General features: G+C 45.1%; 1 protein-coding gene across 1 annotated transcript in view; it reads left to right on the forward strand.

Annotated features, from left to right (window-relative positions):
• Positions 1-412: 412 nt before the first annotated feature.
• Positions 413-12,813, forward strand: part of CEP170B (centrosomal protein 170B) — a 68,448-nt gene continuing 56,047 nt past the window's right edge. Inside the window, exon 1 of the mRNA XM_014957590.1 lies at positions 413-739. Within this exon, the coding sequence (XP_014813076.1) occupies positions 635-739 (105 nt within the window). The 5' untranslated portion in view covers positions 413-634. The remainder of the gene's footprint in view (positions 740-12,813) is intronic.

Raw genomic sequence — 12,813 nt, forward strand, 5'->3', positions numbered from 1 at the left:
GCAGGACTTGTGGGCTCCCGGCTTCTCTCAGCGTGGAAGTGGGATGAGCAATAGGGAGGCTGTTTCTCCTCCCAGCGCCGCTGTAACCGCTCCTGGGAGCGTGCCCTGAAAGGTTATAAGGAGCCAGGTTATGTCACCTCACTGCTGTGCTGGTCCAGATCGTTGATGATGGGGAAGCTCAAGCTGCGATTTGCACACAGTGCTGGTGATGAGGAAATGTTCTGGAAAAGATGTCTCTTTTTTTTATTTATTTAATTTTCCCTTCCCACCATATTTCATCATTTCATTGATTGGATTCAGCTGCATGCTTCATTCCCCCCCCCACCAAAATAATCCTTCCTTCAGATCCTTAGTCTTAACTTCTCTGTGGGAATAGTTCCAGGGCTGCAGAGCTCCTACACATGGCACATGGGCAGCAGATCCTGGCACACACTTCACAGCTGCTTGTCACCAGGAGACGTTTTTCTGACATGAACGCAAAGTGCAAGAGGCAGCGCTGGGTCCCATCGCAGGAGGGAATTTGGGAACTGCAGCTCTGCACTGGTGTACTCATTAACTTCATTAACAGCTCACTGTTCTGTTTGGGTTTTTTTTTGTGTTTAGGATGTATAAAGATTAAGTGCCAAGCGCCAAAATGAGCGTGACTTCGTGGTTCTTGGTGAGCAGCACCGGCATTCGCCATCGGCTCCCTCGGGAGATGATATTTGTTGGCAGAGATGACTGTGAACTGATGCTCCAGGTAACGTGTTTTTTTTGTTGTTGCTGTTATTTCTTCTGAAGATGCAGTAGATTTGAATGTAAAGCTGGGGATCTGCAGAGATGTTGCATGCTTTCTTCAAATGACATCTTTTTAAAAGGAACTTTCTTTTTTAAGTTGCGTCTGCGGTTCCCATGAAAAAAAGTGAAAGTGCAAGCGAGGTTTCTTTCAAATTGCCATGTCATCAGATGGATAGGAGCTCTGGTGGTGGGAGATTAGTCAAATAGATTAACTACCTTGGTGCTGCTAGAAGTAGTGAGGAAAAACATACCATTCTGTCCTAATCTGTGGTTGTGTTACTGTTTTTTGTAACAGTTAATACATGCTAGTATGTGTGATTTGGATGGGGTAAGGTTGTTTGTTTGCCTTTTTTTCCCTTTAAATTTGATTGAATTGTTGGTGCTTGTATCTGCTGCTTAGGGTTTTTTTTATCATGGTAGGAAATACTGGTGTTTAGCAGAGAAACTAGCTGTTTTAGCGGGGTAAGTAAGGTGGTGACCTCTTCCCAGAGTAAGTGTGTTACTCGGGCAAACTTACAGCTTCTGTTAGTGCTTCCCATACCAACATGTGTCTCTGCTGGTCCTAATCCAACGTTTCTGAAGTGTTGACTGTGGTCTGATGTTTGACAGCATAATGTAATGGATGTCACTCCAAACAAATGGAGCTGCGATCTCGCAAAGAGCTTTTGACAGGAGCAGTTTGGCTCAGGAATTTGTAGAAGCTCAGAATTAAAATTAGTGTTTCTGCTAGACCCATGCCATGAGTACTGAAATGCAAAAAAAAATGATAGCTTGTACCTGCTTGTCCCCCTTTTGCCCCTTTACAAAGGTGCCAAATGTGCCTGTCGGTGGCAAAATTAGGAAGCTGCCCAACAGGGATTCCCTCCCCTGTAAGTTCCCACTGCTGACCTGGACACAGGTATGTCCTAATTCTTTGCTGGTGTTCTACCAGGCAGGCTGTGTTTGTAGTTACTGCAGGGATTTGGTATGGTATATTAGTGGGAGGTCTTTTTAGGGGAGTAGAAGCTCTTGTATGAGGTGTACTTGGAAGGCAAGGTGTTGTCTAGCTGTGATAAAATGTTAGTGTCCACAAAAGGAGAGCTTGCAGTGTTTGTACTGCTCTGCTCGCTGGCAGCGAACGGCATGGCTGTGCTGCAGTGGCAGAGTCTGAAGGATGCTCCTTTTTTGAGAGCAGATTGTTTGTTTTGGGTTTTCCCATGAATCACACTATCTTTTCTTTCATGTTTCTGCGTGTCTGACTGGTGAGGCATGAAAAGGTGAGACATTAAAAATGTGTTCTCTCATGACGTGAAAGGGCAAAGCATACACAGTCACCTTGGCTTCCAAAAATGGCCCGAGTTTTTGGGTGTCCATGTTAATACCTTTTGAAGGTACTGGAGGTTCTTTTTTTTTTACTGTCAGGTTTCAGCACTCTGAGAATAACATCTTGAGTTGTGCACCCTAAAATAAAAGTACCCAAAATGCTTAAATACATTGCTTCTTTCTCTGGCTAGTTATGGGGTTAAGTGGACAGTGTGGATTGTGGGCCACTCTACACCACGCAGAATATTTCTTGCTGCTTTGCAAATCTGAGCTGGTTTGTCAGTGTTGTGTGTAGACTAACAACCTCGTGACACTATATTATATTTGCCACATTTTTTTCTACAAGATTAGTGGATTGGGATTAGTGAAGGAGCCAGCAGCATCTGTGAGAGTGAGGTGGTTGTATTTGGGGCTCATAGGTGGTGGTATTAAGGGAGGCTTTCATTATTTCATCAGAATGAAGCTTGTCTGTAAAAACCAGCTGCTTGTGTTCATGGGGTGAGTTACATGGGGCCTTTATAAACATATTACTTGACTATCTGCAGTAATAAAGCTTTTTTCCAGGATCACATGTAAGGTCCTATTTTGAACATCACAACGCATTTTCCTATGTGCTATTTCCTAAGCTATTTCCTAGCTATTTCCTTATAAAGGTGTTTTCCGGAGCTACTTTGGACTCCAAATGGGATGATTGTAGTAAGACTCGGTGCAGAAGAGAGCCTGAATAGAGACTTGATATTCAATCAAACTTGTGTGTGGGCAGATGGAGGATGAGATCTAAAAATAGACTTTTTTTTTTTCCTGCTGTGACTGTCCGTGTCACAAAATCATTGTGCAGACTGGCACAATCATTTGTCTTGCAGAAAGATTAAGAAGCAGGGCAATTCTCAGAGCAGATGGACAGAGCTGTTGTGATAGTGTTGGCACCTGTAGTATTCCTGTGATACCAACTGTGAAGCTCTATATTCACTGCACAGTTATTTTCCTTACTTATTTCAATATATTGACTCTTGAAGCTGTATATTCACTGCGCAGTTATTTTCCTTACTTATTTCAATATATTGGTGTTTAATCCCTTAAAGTGTATGACTGGGAGCAGACTGGCACTGTCTGGGGAATGGACTGGATGACCCGGTCGGTGTGTTTTCGTCTCTAAGACTATTACTGCTTAGTGATTTCATCATGATATGGTTTGTGCTTCCCTGATGAGACCATGTGTATTAGATGGCGCGCAAACATATGACACAGAGATAACCCTTGTCCTTGCAGTCTTGCCTGTCTCATTTTACTGTTTTAGGAGCATCTTGTCTTTTGGTATTTTCTTGGAACATGTTGTCTCAAGGTATCAGATCCCTAAACAGCAAAAAAAAATGATGGCTTTGTCACCAAACAATCAAGCTTTAGTTTCTCCTGTGTTTACTCATTTCATACAAGTACAAGGTTTGCTTTCTGATTAACAAAGAGGTGAAGAAAACCAGTCTTAAGCTTAAACTTAAGTAGGTTGATAATGGGGAAACATAATCTACCTTGAAATCTTCTATACCTCCTAAGAGGATTAGAAATATTTTAAATGTTTTTGCAGTGCTGTAAAGCTTCTAGTAAAAGTAAATACGAGATTTACATTGGGTTTGAAAGCTAATGCATGGTGAAAACACTGTGCACAGTGTTGTTATGCAGAGCCAAGGGCTCAATTTTGCCCTTTTTTTGTGAAAAAAAGTGCTTGGTTTCTTCAACAGTATCACTGTTGAAGTGATACTTTCAGGTAACGGTCAGCAAACAGCTGGAAATCTGTAGACCTTCACCAACTTGCATGATTTTTCTGTGAAGCTGGGTGGTGATAGGAAGCAATTATCTTGTTTTTTACTTCTTTTTTTTTTAAACCAAAAATAAGAAGGGTTTTGGACCATATTGAACTAAGTAATTTTCCCCCTTCCTGAAGATTCTTTTTGGGAAATGTAGTTGTCATTTTCATCAGCTTTGATAATTTGCTTAATGTGATGGCTATTTACTCAGGGGTCAAACATTTTGCAAACTGCAAATTTTCACTTAACCATTAAAATCTTCCCCTCTGCCCCTAAACAAAACCTCTTCTGTGTGTTTTTTGGTTTTTGTTTTTTTTCCTAAATGTAAATATTTAACAGGAGGAGCAATTATCTTGTTTTTTACTTCTTTTTTTTTTAAACCAAAAATAAGAAGGGTTTTGGACCATATTGAACTAAGTAATTTTCCCCCTTCCTGAAGATTCTTTTTGGGAAATGTAGTTGTCATTTTCTAATTCTCTTATTTTTTACTTCTTTTTTTTAAACCAAAAATAAGAGGGGTTTTGGACCATATTGAACAAAGTAATTTTCCCCCTTCCTGAACATTCTTTTTGGGAAATGTAGTTGTCATTTTTATCGGCTTTGATCATTTGCTTAATGTGATGGCTTTTTACTCAGGGGGCAAACATTTTGCAAACTGCAAATTTTCACTTAACCATTAAAATCTTCCCCTCGCATGTGATCAGCAGGGACTTGTTGGAGGCTGTTTTCTTAAGTCACGTTTCACCTGGGAGTGAGGTTGTTGTGGGACAGGGTGGAGGACAGAGCTGTCACAGGTTGGGCAAAGAGGAATTATGTGGAGGGATGGACGAGGCTGGGGTGTAGACGTAAGAGTAACTGCGCTAGATTAGATCAAGGTGCATCCAGCCCAATATCCTGACTCAGAGAGTGGTCAAAGCAGCTGTCGAGGAAAGTGCGAGGCCAAGCCAAGAGTATAATGATACTTGCAGAATACTTGCTCAACCTCTTGACCTGTGTTTCCGGAAGCCAGAGGCCAGATCCTTGGATTTAATAATTGGATTTCTACTCTACAGAGCCTCAGCAGGAGATTTTGATTTGGCTGAACAGGGAGGCACGGCAAGGATTCTTCATTTGCTCTCTATAACTACCTGAGAGGAAGTTGTAGAGAAGCGGGGACTGGTCTCTTCTCCCAAGTCACGGGTGATAGGACAAGAGGAAATGGCCTCAAGTTGTGCCTGGGGAGGTTCAGATGGGATATTAGGAAAAATTTTTACACTGAAGGGATTATTAAGCATTGGAATGGGCTGCCCATGGAAGTGGTTGAACCACCATCCCTGGAGATTTTCAAAAGGTGGGTTGACATAGTGCTTAGAGGCATAGTTTAGTAATGTGGGGTTTTTTTTTTGTATGGTTTTCTTTTGTTTTTTTATCAGAGTTAGGTTGATAGTTGGACTAGAAGATCTTAAAGGTCCCTTCCAACTTAGAAGGCTGTATGATTTGTGCAGAGTGAGAGGAGGAGCAGCAGGAGTTGGAAAAGTGGACAGTAGTACATATCAGGCCGAAGCAGTTCAGCATGGGGGAAGCAGGCATTGCAGGACATGACTGCTGAGCAGCATCTCCCCGAGGCCTGAGGTGGGCTCAAGACTTGCTTTTAATTCTGGTGTCAGCAGATAGCTGTGAAAGCTACTAGCCAAGCATCTGTCACTGGCCCATATGGGGCATCACAGGCTGCTTATGGTCTCAATTAGTCAGTTTGAGTCCTAGGGGCTTGTGAGCTGAATGTACAAGTTCATTCTGCTGGTGAGCTGGATAAACAGTTACTTGATAGTGCTTGAATGGGCATTTCCCTCTTTGCTTTGGTAAAAAGCAAGGGAATGACAACCATTCTAGGTACTGAAGGAACATTCTTATGGCTGCTAAGGCAAGTGTTTATAACTGCGGAGCAGTTACGACATATCAGTGTGAATATTGCCTGTGTAATCTTGCTTCTGCCCCCTTTTGTTTTTTTATCAGAGTTAGGTTGATAGTTGGACTAGAAGATCTTAAAGGTCCCTTCCAACTTAGAAGGCTGTATGATTTGTGCAGAGTGAGAGGAGGAGCAGCAGGAGTTGGAAAAGTGGACAGTTGTGCATATCGGGCCGAAGCTGCTCAGCGTGGGGGAAGCAGGCGTTGCAGGATGTGACTGCTGAGCAGCATCTCCCCGAGGCCTGAGGTGGGCTCAAGACTTGCTTTTAATTCTGGTGTCAGCAGATAGCTGTGAAAGCTACTAGCCAAGCATCTGTCACTGGCCCATATGGGGCATCACAGGCTGCTTATGGTCTCAATTAGTCAGTTTGAGTCCTAGGGGCTTGTGAGCTGAATGTACAAGTTCATTCTGCTGGTGAGCTGGATAAACAGTTACTTGATAGTGCTTGAATGGGCATTTCCCTCTTTGCTTTGGTAAAAAGCAAGGGAATGACAACCATTCTAGGTACTGAAGGAACATTCTTATGGCTGCTAAGGCAAGTGTTTATAACTGCGGAGCAGTTACGACATATCAGTGTGAATATTGCCTGTGTAATCTTGCTTCTGCCCCTGTGTACGTAGGCATGAAGATGCAATCTGTTATTGTGTTGTTACTGGATGTTTTCTCCCTGCAGGATCTGTCCCGTGTTTGGTATGAAGGGCACACAGCACACTCCACAAATAATACAGTGTGATGGTGAACTCGGCCTGTATGTGACACCTGGTCAAATTAAGGTTTCATTGACCTGACATATCCTACCTTCCCTGGGCTGTACTTGATAATATGATGTCTCTCTCCTCTGTAGTTTATTGAGTGTATATATAAACAAGTGTGAATAGGTGTGGTGTAGATTGTCTATACCATTAAGCAGATGCTGTGAACTTTGTAGATTATCTTTTTCCTGTTACTTCTAGGTGAACTCATTGTGGTGCACAGGTGGTATCCCTCCATCTCTCAGGTATTTCCTGCATTGGGAGCTTACAGTAGAAGCCATGGGGAATTTCTGCTGCCTTTTTTGTCTGGGCTTCCTTCCCCATGGAAGCACAGGGCTGGAGTGGGAAGCTGTAGTCGGGACAGGGCGGTGTTGTTTTGCTGCAGTTATTCAGAGGGTGTAAAGCTGCACCTAGGTTAGTCCCAGGGCATTGGGAATTGCAGTGGTCCCGAGAGTCATTCATTAGGTGTCATAAGGGAAGTAGGTGTCTTACAGGCAGAAGGGAGAGGATCTAGCCTTGGGAAGGCTCTGCTTTTTGACAGGTGGTGTTTTCAGGTGCTTGGGCAGTAGCTGCAGGAGGAAGGATGCACATCCCGTATTTCTAGGCCTAGAGTTGTTGTTTTGGCTCTTGCCTCTCCCATTGTTTTCTGTTAATGTGCAGTTGATGGGAAGATTAGGATGTCTGATGAGATGTGGGTTGAGGAGGCTGGAGGCATGGCAGGATGGGGAAACCTGGGAGGGGAGTTCCTCGCTGGAGGCAGGGTAGGGAGAGGTGATGGTGGCACCTTGGGTAGGTGGTTATTAGGGGTGAGAGGGCTGCATGCAGGTGGCACGGTGCTGGCAGCGTGGCCTGTGGGGGGAGGACATGTCCCTCTCCAGGGCAGGCAGGGAAAAAGGGGACCCCTTCCATGTCTGACATCCTGAACCAGACACTAGCACGCAGCTCAGCTACATTAGAAATTCAGGTTTTTATCCCACTTAAGATGATGCTTTGCCATGCCTCCTGGGTGGCCATGTAAAACGAAGGAAAAGCCAGTGCATCTGTGGGCAGCGTGTTCCCTGCCTGTGGTCAGGATCTGACCCTGGGTCACTGGAACTGGTGCTCCACTTTGGGAAAGGGTAACCAGCAAGCAAACACCCATTTTACCCCAAAATAACGGGTTAAGTAGTTACGGGAACTATGCCAGCCTCCAAATCCCTTTGCCAAGCTGTGGGGATTACAGTTTCATTTTCCTGGGGGATTTCTCTCTTTTGTTCAGTGCCTTATTTTTCACATGAACACTCAGGCCCTGGTCCTGCCACAGATCCACTAAGCCCGTGATCTCCAGTGCAGCAGAGCTGAAGGCAGGAGCCTCTGCAGGCTGGGAGCTGGAAAGCGAGTCCAGCCCCAGGATGGGGTGGCTGCACTTGCTGAAGAGACATTTGTCTGCTTAGGCAGAGCCATTTAGAAACCAGCAGCCCAGAGCCCTGGGAGCAATCAGGCTGCCTCTTGTGGGGATGTCTCACTTGCAACCAGCCTGGGGCAGGACGGACTATTCCAGTATTCTGGAAAAGTACTGAAGTGGCCAATATACACAACTCTGTGAAACCCGTTGTGGGGAAAGAGGGTGACGCAGTGTTCATATCTATCATTAAATATTACCCAGGGTTTTGCTTTTTGAGGAGCAAAAATCATATTTCAGGCCAGGATGCAAGGGATTATTTTATTTTATCTTTTAAACGTGGCTTTGTCTGTCTCCCTTCTGACGTGGGACACCCAGGAGAGGTTTGTATTTCCTTACTGGGACACTAGTGCAGAGCACAGTACTGGCAGAAATGTAACCTGTTCACTATGGAAAGTATTTGAGCAAATGTTTATTGCGTGCTGCCACCAGAACGCTGCAGTTATCTGGTGCCAGACGTGCACAACAGACTGCAGTGAGGAACAGGGAAACTGCTCTCGTTTGTTTATTTTATCTCCAGTACCACGATGCCTCATGGCACCAGCAGGGCTGAGGTCCAAATCTCAGCCCGGAGCAGGAGGTTTTTGCCCGTGGCAATTCTTCTGGGGAAGAAGCAGCATCTGTATCTCTGCAGACAGCTGAGCTGTGTCTGCTCCCTGGCCCTTTGGGGAAACACGGGCTGGCTGGCTGTGTTTCTCCTCCCGGCTTCCTGAGCAGCTCTTGTTTCCTCGTGGGTTTTGCTTGGCGTCTCTGCAGCTCGTGGTTTCATCCCCAGTGCCCTGTTCTATGTTTCAGGCCCTTCACCAAACGCAGAGCTGTAGGGTGTCTGCAGTGCACGTAGCCAGTGTGATACGTACCTCTGTGGAGGCTCCTGCCTGCTTCTGAAGCTGCTTTTGCTGCTGAGCAGGGGCTTTTTTGCTGATTTGATGCGTGCAGTTTTGAGAATCACAAGTGAGCTGCCTGATTGTGTGTCTGATTAAAAACTGATGATCCAAGATAATGGTACCAGTGTGAGACTGGCAGACCCAGAGGTGCCTTTCCTATCTGTGATTCGGACTGTTTAACCTGATCTCAGTAGAAAGAAGAGCTATAAAATACCTCTGTCTTCAGATCTATGCCACATGTGCCTTTTGCTTACTGGGTATTTAAACCATGATGCATTATAGATCGTACGATGAAGAAGCGGGACAGCCTTATGTTAGGAAGTGATCTGAATGTCTGGAAATGCGAGCCCTGGATGAGCTTAGTGTAGTAACAAGTCACTGTCCATGTTTTCCCTTTAGAGACATGTAAGTGCTGTTAATCAGAAAAGCAGACATCATGTTTTCCCAAGAGTTGTTTTCATTTGATAACGGGTCCAGCGTTGGGACATGGTGAGAACACTGTGTTCTTCCTTCATTCCCAGCCTCTCGGAGTTTAGCCTTATTTCTTGCCTGCAGACACCAGTGCTTAGGAGGACACCTCACTTCCTTATCTCCTTTTCCCCTTCTTGATCTCATCTGAGGTGCTCCAGCTCTGGTTTTGTTGTTCAGATCCAAGCAGAATCTCAGCAATCCTTGCCATAGCTCAAAAGTGCTGCTCACTCCATTTTAAGTGCTTTTCTGGTGAAATAGGTTAATTGCGAGGATGTATAGGTTATTTTCTGCTTTTGAAATCTGGGTATAGGCACTTCAGGGTTTTTTTTAACTCTTTATTGGTTTATTTATTTTTTTCTGCTTGGACCCCTGTGATCCCTCCCGACAGATAGATCAGTCTTGCCTTTTGTGGTGGAGGTTTTGATTGATCATAAGCAAGGCTCAGTATTTGGTGCAAATGTGCGTTTTAGCTGGGAGTCCTTTTATATTTGTGATTCAGTTGACTTAATTGCAGCTTTTCAATTTATAGATGCCTAAAATCTTCCCAGTGGAATTGCAGATGTTTGGGAGCTCTGTAACGTGTCGATTCAGGCTTCTTAAATCACTTTCTGTGATTCAGTGGGTCGTGCATTAGAAACCACTGGGGTGGACTGGGGTGAAGGGACTTCTACAGGACTGGTGTCAGGCTCTTGGCTGTTACCAGTCTGGAAACTGGTTAGTCTCTTCTTTGGCAGTGGGATTGAGGCAGCCTGCTCCTCTAAGAAAATAAAAGCAGGATCAGCCTTTGGGTTGCTGCTGCCACTGCACACAAGAACAGTTTATGTTAAATGTGACTGATGTTGAAATAAACCACACCTCAGTTCTCAAGTAAGAGTGACCTTTGGCAAGTCTGCATCAAAATAAATAAGGTGTGATTTTAGTTATTTTAAGTTGAGTTTCCTTGGAGACAGGCCCTTAGGAACTCCTGCTGCCAGTTCCTGTGATGTTTGCTGGTTTGACATAAACAAAACTAAGAAAATTCCTCTCGTCTCCAGAAAAGCATGAAATTTCACAGAAGTGTGATCTGTGTAACAGTTAGCTGTGCTCATCTTTAAAGAGATGCTGAGAGGTTGTATGAAGACTGTGGCTCAGATTTTGCATGTCATTTTGACTCCTTTTGCAAAGGGCCATCTTGAACACTTCTCCCTTGGAAGATGGGAAGTTTTGGCATAAATTGGTTCCTTTGGTGACCTCTTCCTATTTTTATGTAGGGCAATGTCATGCTGCTGGAATATATCTCTGCTCCCCTGTGGTGACTCTCTGGTTTGGGACCCCTGAGTGGCTGTAGTCAGCTGTTGTAAAATACAGTAGCCCAAAGGCTGTGCTGACTTACATGGGGTCAGATGCAGGGCAAATTGAATTTTTGGGAGACAGCTGGTTCCCAGAAATAAACCCTTTTTTAAATGACCTGTGATTCGTTTAAAATCAGACACCGGATAAAATCTACCCTATTTTTTTGTCTGGAGTAGCTTTTTGGGGTGGAAGCCTTTCTGCCCTTGGAAGGGGGCTGGAGGGATTGTTTTGCCTTTAAAATCTGTTAATCTTTAAATAAGTCTCTATGACGTGCTGTAAAAAGCTAAAGCAAACACTGCTGCAACAGCTAATCAACGTTCCCTCACATCCCGTTGGGAACAGTGATTGATGACCACAATTTTGGGTAGCAGAGGGAAGACCTTGCATCTGTGCTGTGCAGGCAGAAGCCCTGTGTATGGTTGTCTTTGAGTCCAGCAGGATGAAATGTAGTTATAATAAATGACCATTGGTGGGGAGAGGGGATTTCTATCCGATAGTTGCGTTGATGGACCTTTGGCAGGTAGGGCGGTAGAAGGAGACCCTCTCAGATCCTCCCAGAGGGTGTGAGGGACCATATAGCAGGTCAGGTACAACCCCAGCTCATGTAGTACCAGCTGCTGCAATACGTGAGGCTGTGGCTGGAGATGTTCCTGTTGCTGAGGCCATGTGTCGAGAAGTAGGTCCTGGGCAGCATCTCTCAGCCATCCTTATCTGGACCGTCCATACCTTATAGAATCATAGAATGGTTCGGGTTGGAAGGGACCTTAAAGATAGTCTAGTTCCAGCCCCCCTGCCATGGGCAGGGACACAGCCCACCAGACCAGGTGGCTCAAAGCCCCATCCAGCCTGGTCTTGAACACCTCCAGGGATGGGGCAGCCATAGTTTCTCTTGGCAATCTGTTCCAGTGTCTCACCACCCTCACAGGAAAGAATTTCTTCCTAGTATCTGATCTAAATTTTCCTTCTTTCCATTTAAATGCTGCACATAACCTGCCACAGCCACTTGGGCGATTACAAATTGGATCGAGGGGCTGCATCTAATATGAATAATAACAGAGAGAAGCAGCAAACCTTTCAGACCTGCCCTACCTTGAGGTTGGTGTGAGAGTTCTGCATGTGCCCCTCCTGGAAGGATGTTGCTGTGCGTTGCTTTTTGTGTTTAGGGCTCGGTGTAGCAGGAGATACTGGTGAGGTGTCCCTGACCGTTGTCTCCTCCTCTCCCACCAGTTGTTGTTTTTTCTTTTTTGGGGAGGGCTTGCTGTCCCGTTGGCCATCAAAACATTGAGTGCTGCCTCATTTTTTCAGCTGGAACGTGTGAGCTGACACCTTGTAAATTGAGCAGCACATGGGTAACTGTGTTAGGCAGCTGGAGGCTTGGAGTCACCTGGCCCTCTCCTTGCCCCCTCTGCTTGCGGTGGCATGTCATGAATGGTGTGAGGGACATCCGGAGGTGGAAGGGCAGTCCTCTGGCCAAGTATGTGCTTGCCTTATATTGGTACTTCAGGGTTATTGAGGAGGACAGGTCTCCTGGGATCACATATGCTCTGCAGGGGGAGGAGGTGCCATTTATCACCTGTTGGGATATTACCAGTGTGCTTGACATTGGCAGGGGCAGAAGAAATTCCCGCAAATGGTAGCAATTTGGAAAAAGTCTCTGTGTTTTCACCAAGGAATTCCCCTGAAATGATCTTTGCCTCTAAAAGCTTGCAAGGAAGTAGATAAAAGCTTGCTGAGAGCGGTGCTGTGGAAACCAGCGTGTTTTTACTTGGGAAGAAGAAAGGATTTTTCACCAAGAACTTGTTGGTTGATGCCCAGGAAGAGGAGGATTAGCTGATTTAGAGCCAGCCTGGTGTCCCTGCTCTGGTGGCGTGTCCTGTCCTCCCCTGGCCTGAGATACCAGGGAGGTCTCTCTTGTGTGTGCGTGCTGATGGAGTGACCGGTTCAAGTGACTGGTTGAGGTCAACTGCAGCAAGAATTCAAGTTATGAGAGGCAGTAGGTCTAAAAACAGACAGTCGGGTGTCTTTATAGCCGTAACACACCATATTTCAAAATTATTCAGAGATTTTTTTTCTAACACTTCTTCCTCATAAGTCTGACACTATTCCT

The sequence above is a fragment of the Calidris pugnax genome, unplaced genomic scaffold (assembly GCF_001431845.1).
Source record: "Calidris pugnax isolate Ruff unplaced genomic scaffold, ASM143184v1 scaffold211, whole genome shotgun sequence".
NCBI lineage: Eukaryota > Metazoa > Chordata > Aves > Charadriiformes > Scolopacidae > Calidris > Calidris pugnax.